This window comes from Podarcis muralis, chromosome 9, assembly GCF_964188315.1.
Source record: "Podarcis muralis chromosome 9, rPodMur119.hap1.1, whole genome shotgun sequence".
In the NCBI taxonomy this organism is placed as follows: Eukaryota; Metazoa; Chordata; class Lepidosauria; order Squamata; family Lacertidae; genus Podarcis; species Podarcis muralis.
This window is the reverse complement of record NC_135663.1, coordinates 2,815,024-2,824,794: the sequence shown is the minus strand read 5'-3', so window position 1 is coordinate 2,824,794 and position 9,771 is coordinate 2,815,024. Positions and strand designations below refer to the sequence as shown.

At 45.0% G+C, this 9,771-nt stretch overlaps 1 protein-coding gene across 1 annotated transcript; it reads right to left on the bottom strand.

Annotated features, from left to right (window-relative positions):
- Positions 1-1,042: 1,042 nt before the first annotated feature.
- Positions 1,043-9,303, bottom strand: LOC114603771 (CD209 antigen-like protein C). The gene is made up of 5 exons (XM_028742955.2): positions 9,204-9,303; positions 6,866-6,952; positions 3,401-3,561; positions 1,984-2,087; positions 1,043-1,346 (listed from the first exon to the last, which is right to left on the bottom strand). The coding sequence occupies exons 1-5, from the start codon at positions 9,301-9,303 to the stop codon at positions 1,181-1,183; spliced, it is 618 nt and encodes a 205-aa protein (XP_028598788.2). The 3' UTR covers positions 1,043-1,180.
- Positions 9,304-9,771: the final 468 nt, after the last annotated feature.

The following is a 9,771-nucleotide window of genomic DNA, read 5'->3' as shown; positions in this document are numbered from 1 at the left end:
GCAGAGGTTGGAAGGCCATCAGTCACGGATTATTTACCTGTGATTCCTTTGTTGCAAGGATTTGGACTAAATGACTCTTAGGGTCCCTTGCAACTCTGCAATTCTATGATTCTGCGATTCTATGCAGTGCAGCAACATCTGGAAAGCCACAAGTTCCCACCCATGTATTAGAGCTCTGCCAAAGGCAGAGGGCTCCTCTGCACTTCCGCTTGTCCAGTGCGTGAAAGTTTTTGCTTCCAATTCCTTTCCTACAGTCTTGCAGGGATTGTTTGAAAAAGAAGGGGAAGGGTGAAGCACGTGATGTTGCAAAAGCAATCAAATCTGAAAGCTTGGGAGCAGATTTCTGCTTCTTGAAGCGGTGGGAGACCTTAGGCCCAGGTACCACATGTGGCCCTCAAGCCTTCTCTACCTGGCCCTTGGAATCCTTTATTCTCCTACTTTGTATCCCCAGTTTTTCATTGGCTGGAATGTGCATCAATTTCTGGCACATGTGCCCAGAAGGAAGGGGCACAGAGGGTCAACAGAACCCACTGAACCTTGCCTCCAATGCTGCCAGGTGCCCACGCACAAGGCTTGGAGGATTCCTGGAGCCCGCATACCAGCTTAGCCCTGGTCACCCATGCAGGGAGGAACCTGGCGGGCCAACGCAGCCCTTGGCAGGCAAATCTCATGCCCTCCGATGATGGCCAGGCAGACATTCAGCAAGAGGGCTGGGGATGCGGCGGGCAGAGCAGGACGGGGGATCCCTGCGTGGGGGCGCCTGGTCATAGCCCCTAAAATTATGCGCCCAGGGCTGTGGTCCCCCTGCCCCCATCACACTATGCCCCTGACCCAGGCTACATCTGGAGGGAGGAAACACAACACATCTGCTGACTGTTGCCCTGCTCCAGAGCTCTGCCTTGCCAACAGAGTAGACCCAGCCAGCCTTCCCAGGGAGGAAAATTGCAACCCTTCCTCGACACCCATCACTCAGGGCACAGACATCCACAATCAGCTGATAATAGCACACATACTCCCATCTCTCTTGGCGTCAGGCAACTGAAGGAATGGTCCTTGAATGAGATAGAATTTTCTTGTTCGCTCTTGTTCATTCTGTGGCTGAGCAGACTTCCCATGAAGTGAAATGAAACACGTTCCATCTTCACTCTAGTGTGGCTCCAGGCAACGGGTTTGTCAAATTTTACAATTCTCCCGTATCTAGGCTCTCCTTACAAACCCAACTGTGAAGTTCGTGGCAGTTACACTCGCTCCAATTTTTTTCTCTAGATGAAGGAATAATGGAAGCACAATCTTCCTCTGAGTCTCCATAGTTCTCCCAGCTGTTGGGATTGCCAGCAGACCAGTACCTGGGGGTGCAGGAGGGCTTGTATTATAAAATTGGAAAAAAGAGGCTGAGCCTAACAAAGCTAGGGTTGCTATATGTCCAGGTTTTCCTGGACACTTCCTCTTTTTCATGGTTAATTTTTTTGTCCAGGTGGATTTTTAAAATTTTGCAAATCCATGTTTTTGGTTTTCATCCCCCCAAAAAAAGTTCAGCCAAAGCATTGCAACTGGCAACCCAACTGAGCGCTAGGCGTGGCTTCCACGAACTGACCAATCACATTGTAGGTAGCTCAGATCTGGAACAGGACAGGTGGGTACCGCCCCCCAACATAAATCCTGTCTATGCCCATGCTTTGTGTTATGTCCACTCGCTGTGGAGGAGCCATGTAGACTTTGAAGGAGACAGTAAAATGGTGGTCCTAGGGAGGTAATGCTCAGATCTCCCATCCACAACCCTCCCCAGCAAAGAACACTCTCCTTTGTGCCAATGAGGTCCTACAAATTCTAAAGGTAACTTCTCTCTTGCTGGGGCCTGAGCACTTAGGACCGGCACCCCAAATGAAGGGGACCCTAAGTTCTGCTACAGAGTTTGCAAGAAATGGTGCAGTCGTCTCAGACATGCAGAACATCACCTCCTGGGGTATGGTTTTGTAGACTCACTGTGTTATTAATCTGGACCCATCTGTCCACTCCCAGTTGCCTTCCTCGCTTTCATCTGTAAGGCCAATCCAGGCAGGAGTGGTGAGTTGAGAAGTGATGTAGGTCTGCAGGAAGAGGGAAGTGGAATTCAGCATCATGGCAATAAAGAGATACAAGCATTCCTGGGCTTCCATATGTCCTTTGCTCCATGATGTCTTTTTCATAATCCTTGACAAGTAAACCCACATTATGTGCTAAGCAATTAAATGGGCTTCTTGACCTTCATGAACAATTCACACCACTTGCACATCCATCACCAAATCTCAGAATTGCCAAAAAAATTAGGGAGAATGTAGGGTAGGCAAACTAAGGCCCAGGGGACGGATCCGGCCCAATCACCTTCTGCCAATCCGGCCCACGGACGGTCCGGGAATCAGCCTGTTTTTACATGAGTGGAATGTGTCCTTTTATTTAAAATGCATCTCTGGGTTATTTGTGGGGCATAGGAATTTGTTCATTATTTTTTTCCAAAATAGAGTCCGGCCCCCCACAAGGTCTGAGGGACAGTGGGTCAGCCCCCTGCTGAAAAAGTTTGCTGACCCCTGCTCTAGGGTGCCCAAGCAATGAGGCCCACCATCACCTGCTGGGATTCACCATCACTTCATGTGCACAGTGGCGTAGCGTGGGGAGTGCAGGGGGGGCCGGCAGCACCGGGCGCAACATCTGGGGGGCGCGCTCGCACTCAAGTGCTAAAATCCACAGGTTAGGGGGCGCAAATTACTTGCCTTGCTCCGGGTGCTGACAACCCACGCTACGCCACTGCATGTGCAAATGGGATCGTGCTCAAAACCACATTCTTTTGTGGTGACACATTTCAGGACAGGATCTCTGGCAGACCAGGGTTTGTGGTGTGTGGATAGGAAGAAGGTACAGCAGTATGTGCAAGAGGTCCTGAAGTATTTGCATGTGACAGTTAAAAGACAGTCAGAAAAATACAGGCATTGGAGAAGATGCTAATAAACCCCAAATAGCAAGAGAGAAAGAAGAACAATATATATATTGTTCAGTATACATGAGGCATAACAGTATCCCTAAAGGAGCATCTCCACCCCCATCATTCAGTCTGGGCACTGAGGTCCTCTTCTGATAATCTTCTGGTGGTTCCCTCCCTGTGAGGAGTGAAGCTACAGGGAACCAGGCAGAGAGCCTTCTTGGTAGTGGTGCCTGCCCTGTGGAATGCCCTCCCATCAGATGTCAAGGAAATAAACAACTATCTGACTTATAGAAGACATCTGAAAGCAGCCCTGTTACGAAAAGTTTTTAATGTTTGGTATTTTATTGTTTTTAATATTCTGTTGGGAGCTGCCCAGAGTGGCAGGGGAATAAATTATTATTATTATTATTATTATTATTATTATTATTATTATTATTATTATACCTGTTCTTCATCAGTCAGGATGGAGGCCAAATGGGCATCTCTGGACATGCAGAAGTTCTCGGCGTCATACCAGGTCTTTTTCCCTTTTGAAACGTAGTAGAGATTCTTCCCAAAAAGCTTCCAGCCACCAGAAGACTTTGCACCTTTCTTGAAGAGGTTTTCTAGGAGGAATTAATGCAAAGACTTTAACATACCTGGCACTGTGTTGCATGTAGACTAAGGACAGTTCTGGGATTTGGGGAAGAGTCACCCTCTCAGCCTGGCTTACCTCAAAACATTTTGCTTGGGGAATGGACTCAGTCGGTTGACCCAACACATGCTTTGAGCTTTTAGGAGGAAGGAAATGACCCCCCAAGACAATAAACATTGTCTCAAAGTGTTCTCATTGGAAAGGTTCAGGTGGGAAGATTTTGATCAAACTTGAGAGGCACTTATAATCATTGTCTATGAGGCTGGTGATGGTCATGACCCAGGATATTGATTCAGAATCCTCAGCATTAGAAGACACTATCCCAGAAAGAGTTTAAACACATTCCCTAGAGCTCTTGTGTTGGGGAATTGCTGAAAAACCCTCTCCTGCGGCAGCAGTGATAAGAACACGGGCCCCATGGTTCCTTCATCACCTTGTAGTAATGAAATAAAGAGAACCATGCCATATAAGGTTTTAACCTACTGAGCATGCTTGGACTGTAGTCAAACTATGCTCAGTAATTGGAATGAAATACTATACAGTCATACCTCGGGTTACAGACGCTTCAGGTTGCGTTTTTTCGGGTTACAGACCTGCCGAAACCCGGAAGTACTGGAACAGGTTATTTCCGGGTTTCGGTTGTTGTGCATGCGCAGAAGCACTAAATTTTGCTTTGCACATGCGCAGAATCACCGAATCACAACCCATGCGTGTGCAAACGTGGCGCTGCAGGTTGCAAATGCTGCAAGTTGCAAATGTGCATCCCGCACGGATAACGTTCGCAACCCGAGCATCCACTGTACTGAGGTGAAATCTAATCCTGCAATAAAAGTCCATGGGGAAGCTCCTTTGTTTAAAATGGTAGTCAGCACGCATGCTCACACTGTTTGCAATTTGGACTGCTCATAGGGAGACAGCTGTGGGGAGGGAAACTATTGGATAGGAAATGTAAACTTAATGGAATGTGTGGAATTTGTGCCAAATGTATAAAACTGTTTGGAACGCTTTGTCCGGGGCCAGTTAATTTGGGGAAACATACCTGGTGGTCCTTTCTGCACAGAAATAAAATACAAATACGACTCCTTCACCACCCACTGACTCATGTGATTTTTGGTATATCAACAAGACAGGGCAAGCTTTGATTGCAACAACCTGACCCAGTTCAGATTACTGAACACCACGGCCTGCTCACTGGAAGCTTCTAGAATCCCATGTCTATCATCACACTGTTTTCAGAGAAGGCACACTCCCAATTTCAGCTGCTTGGCACTGACCAGGAGCCCGGCCTTTCAAGGAACAACCAGGAGCTCACTTTAAGTTTCTGGTGTTGTGTATGACATCAGCTGTGAGGCAGGTGGAAGTTGTTTGTGGAAAATGACCTCATTGGGACCCATATCAGCCCTTATCAATGAAGACCTTTTTTATTTCAGCAGGCATCTTACTGATTTTAAAGCTAATTTTAACTATGTGTACCTCTATCGTATCAATATTATAACCTTTTTGTAGCCTGCTTAGAAACTACAGTGGATGCTTTAGTTGAGATTCCTCAAGATCCCTTCCAACTCTACAGTTCTATGATTCTAAGCAATATATATATATTGTTGAAATAAACAGGCCTGTGGGTCAGAGGTTCCCCGTTACTGGTTTAGAGAATTTATGTCAAACCAAAACCTTGAATATTAAATAGACTCTAAAAGAGTTACCCTGGCTGCTTGAGCTATATGATCTTTGGTGGCTGCATGTGAGACTAGCTGTAACCTTTGAACCACCTTGAAGGACAGCCCATAGCTGTCAACTTACAGATTTGAAAATAAGGGACCAGCAGCCTTGAAAATAAGGGATCAGCAGCCAAAATAAGGGATTTTCCGGGCAAAGGTACGTTCAACTTCTGAGCCCCTCCGAGCCAAAGGCAGAAAGCCCAGCCAGCAGCCAAACGAAGCCTCAAGCGGTTGTTCACACAGCGCAGCAACCCAGCAAAGGGGATGCAGCAAGGAAAACCACCGTCACTTCTCCGCTGGGAAGCGCTGAGCAAAGGCGAGTCCCCAGGCAACACGGCCGACTTGATCGGCACAAGGCATGCAAGCTCCACCCCCCCAGTCATTCTTAGACTCCTTATTGGGTGAGCAACGCAGCCAAGCAACACAGTTGGAGCCTCCCTCCTACCTGGCCAGCAGGGAGGGAGGGAGAGGAGCTGCTTCCTTTGAAACCCAGGAAATTTAAGGGACATCATCAATCCAGGACAGCAGCGGGACACAGCTCTGAGATAAGGGAGTTTCCCGCCAAATAAGGGACGGTTGACAGCTATGGGACAGCCCCACATTGAACACGTTGAAAAAGTCTGCCCTGGAGGTTATTAGAGGGTGAACCATCCCCATCCTGGAACAACCAGACTCCACATAACTGAAGACATCTGAGCTTCTGGTAACAAGCTGGATTCTAATAGTATCCCAAGACTACAGACCTAATCCTTCCGAGGGGTGGAGGGGCATACATTCAGAACAGGCTGCCTACTCAATTCCCAGATTGAGGAACTATCATTCCACAGCACCTTCATCTTGCCAAAATTCAGCCTCCATTTACTGGTCGCTATCCATCTAGCCCATCACTGTCTTCAAACACTAATCAAGCACATGCGCTTCTCCACCTGACTCAGATGACAAGGATAAATAGAGCTGGGTATCATCAGCACACCGGTAACACCATGACCCTAATCCCCTAAAGACCTCGCCCAACAACCTCAAGATGTTAAGCACTGTTGTTTTCTGCTAGCTAACACATGAGTGTTTAACCTTAGATCAGGTGACAAAGGTATTTGGCTGAAAATCTCCATTTTGAAAGGGAGTTGCCTTTAGTCTTCATTTCTAGATCTCTGAGGAAGTAAGGGTGTTTAAATGTCTCTGCAGGAAATCAACTCCAGGCAAAATGGAGGCCATAAGGAGAGAGACCTTTTAAAAAATAGTTATGTTTGGAGTTATATTTTATTTCTATGATGCTTGGTCTGTGCTGCACAGCACAAGATATTAATGGAATTATGTGGGCGTATCTTTGATGCTTTTTATCTGTTTTGAAGACAGTTCTGCAAGTAAAGTTTTTGAATAATATCTAATAGGTCTGGGCAAAAAGAGTCAGTTTTTATGCATCCGGTCACTTCAAACTGCACAATGTTAATATCTGCAATATAACCCACAGTATCACATTTAAGCTCATCTAAGTTTGCTCGCCTTTATATTCCCAAAATGTGCCATGGCACCATATTGAGGGTTGAAGGCACTTACGGTACTTTACTTTCCGCTCATTGTAGAGGTTTTCGGCATCTGCTATGTGCTGTGGCAGGTTCGTGACTTCTTCAGCTACCTTCATGGCTGAAAGCATCCCCAAACTTAGATGAAGGTTTCTTTTCTCCCACCCAACACTTCCATTTATTTAAATAACTGTCTCCCACCTTCCTATCTCACCCAAGGAAACAAACAAATCAAGTGTAAAAAAAAACCAAAGCTAAAACAGTTGATAGCTTAAAGAACATTAGCAAAAACCCAAAATAGCCTCCAAAATCAAAATAAGGACCCCCAGAGTGGATGGGTCAACCTAGCCAGATGGGTGAGGTACAAATAATAAAATTGGCAGTGGTGGTGGTTTTTAAGGTGAACAAATAAGTTCTTCAGCAGTTCTGAAGTCATAGACCAATCAGAATCATGTGTCAGAGGATGACACTTTAGATATTCACCTTATTCCTTATTAAGATCATTAGACAAAGACTAGAAAATATGAGAGTGTGATTCCTACCCCCAAATATGAACAGAGTTTGCACTGATTTCACCTTGCTGTCTAAATATTACAGATACAATTTCTCTACCTGGACTAAATCTGCATCTGCCCTGTTTCCATCCGCAACATGCAGAAAGCTGAAGGAAAAGATGGATATCCTAAAGAAGATAGTTCACTGCATCCACCAATAATCAGCACTAAGGACTAGAATCCTGAAGCAGAGCCAAAGCACAAGAAGGAAGGAGCCGGTATACAGATGTAGAGCTCATCCACACATCCATGTGAGTCGCGCCTAGAAAACACTGCTCTGAATGTTTTTTCCGCTTGGGTCCAAGCAATTTTGCCTTTGGCCCACCACTTTCCCCCAGGAAACCCACTCTAGTGCTAAATCGGTGCAAACATCAATCTGGAGAAAACCAGATTGACGTTTGCTCTGATTCAGTGGCAAACAGCCAGTTTCCCTTGGGGGAAAATGGCGAAGCAAGTGGAAGTGTGGGTGAGCCCTCATTCAAAAGATCAGTATGAAGTAAGCAGCACATAAGCAGCACACAAAACACTACCGAGCCATTCTACGTTCTAAATCTTATATTAATAATCCAAAATTTGAGAGAACAAGGTACAAGATCTACTACAGAAGCCACAAACAGAAAACTCATTCAACTTGTGTCCAAAACGAAGATTCAGATTCAGAGTCTTGGGCTTCTTCAGTAAATTCTCTCTCTCAGTTTTGATATACAGTGGTACCTTGGGTTAAGTACTTAATTCGTTCCGGAGGTCCGTACTTAACCTGAAACTGTTCTTAACCTGAAGCACCACTTTAGCTAATGGGGCCTCCTGCTGCTGCCGCAACGCCGGAGCACGATTTTTGTTCTCATCCTGAAGCAAAGTTCTCAACCCAAGGTACTATTTCTGGGTTAGCAGAGTCTGCAACCTGAAGCGTATATAACCTGAAGCGTATGTAACCCGAGGTACCACTGTATTTATAAACATTCAAGTCCATATGTTACATTCCTTCTTGGCTTAAGCTACAAATTTTAGTTTCTTTCTTCAGGAAATTCTCCCTTTTGGTGTATTTACATACATTGGCTTAGCAAATGAATAAATGTTTAAGTCAAGAAAGAACTTAGCATATGAAGTTGAATGTATGTAAATACACCAAAATCTCGAGGGAGAATTTCCTGAAGAAACTAAATTTTGTAGCTTAAGCCAAGAAGGAATGGAAGCCAAGAACATATGGTCTTGAATGTCTATAAACATATCAAAACCGAATTTACTGAAGAAGCCCAAGACTCTTCAAGGGCGAAACAGGTGACCAACGCCAGCACCCTGTCTAACTCTCATGCGTAACATCACCAACACTTCGTTTGATCAAACTTACCTTTGTTGATATCTACAGGAGCCTGGCTTAAGGAACTTTAAAGACTGAATCTTCCTTTTGGACACAATTTGAATGAGTTTTCTGTTTGTGGCTTCTGTAGTAGGTCTTGTACATAGCTCTCTCAATTTTTGGATTATTGATATAAGATTTAGAACGTAGAATGGCTCGGTAGTGTTTTGTGTGCCGCTTATGTGCTGCTTACTTCACACTGGTCTACTACAAGAATTGGCAGCATACGTTCATTTCTTCAGTACTCATTCCAAAGGTGGCTTCCATATTTCCTATTGATGGAAAGTGAGATCCTAAGTTTCTTTTAAGTTTGAACTGGATGTCTTGTGGCATAGTTCCCACACAGCCAGGTCAAGTTCTTTCTAGGTTCTCTCTTGTTCTCTACCTTCTGTTGAGGCTTTGGGGGGGCAGGGGGTGTTCTAAAACAACCAGAAACAGATGGCTATTGTCTTTCCACTTACGATTTTCAGTCATGAGTTCGTTATTTCTTAGCCCAGTTGCCATTGCGGTCCTCAGTTTGTCCATTGGCTGATCAAGTGGGCTCTCCTTTTCTTTATTCATCTTATAAACTAAAGGCATTGAAACAAATGCAGGTAATTTTAATGTGAAGCTGTTAAAAGCTTACACCTAAATAACCTTTCCCCATCTCCCTGCATGCACACGTCCCCCAAAAAAAGTGAAGATACCTTCTTCAGAGTTTGCTTCACTATGCCCAGGACTGCCTAAGTGAGGTTACAGGGAACCAGGCAGAGGGCCTTCTCGGTGGTGGCACCTGCCCTGTGCAAAGCCCTCCCATCAGATGTCAAGGAAATAAACAACTGACTTTTAGAAGGCATCTGAAGGCAGCCCTGTTTAGGGAAGTTTTTTATGTTTGATGTTTTATTGTGTTTTTAATATTCTGCTGGGAGCTGCCCAGAGTGGCTGGGGAAACCCAGCCAGATGGGCGGGAAATAAATAATACATTATTATTATTATTATTATTATTATTATTATTATTATTATTATTATTATTAGAGAAAGGTCTCAAAC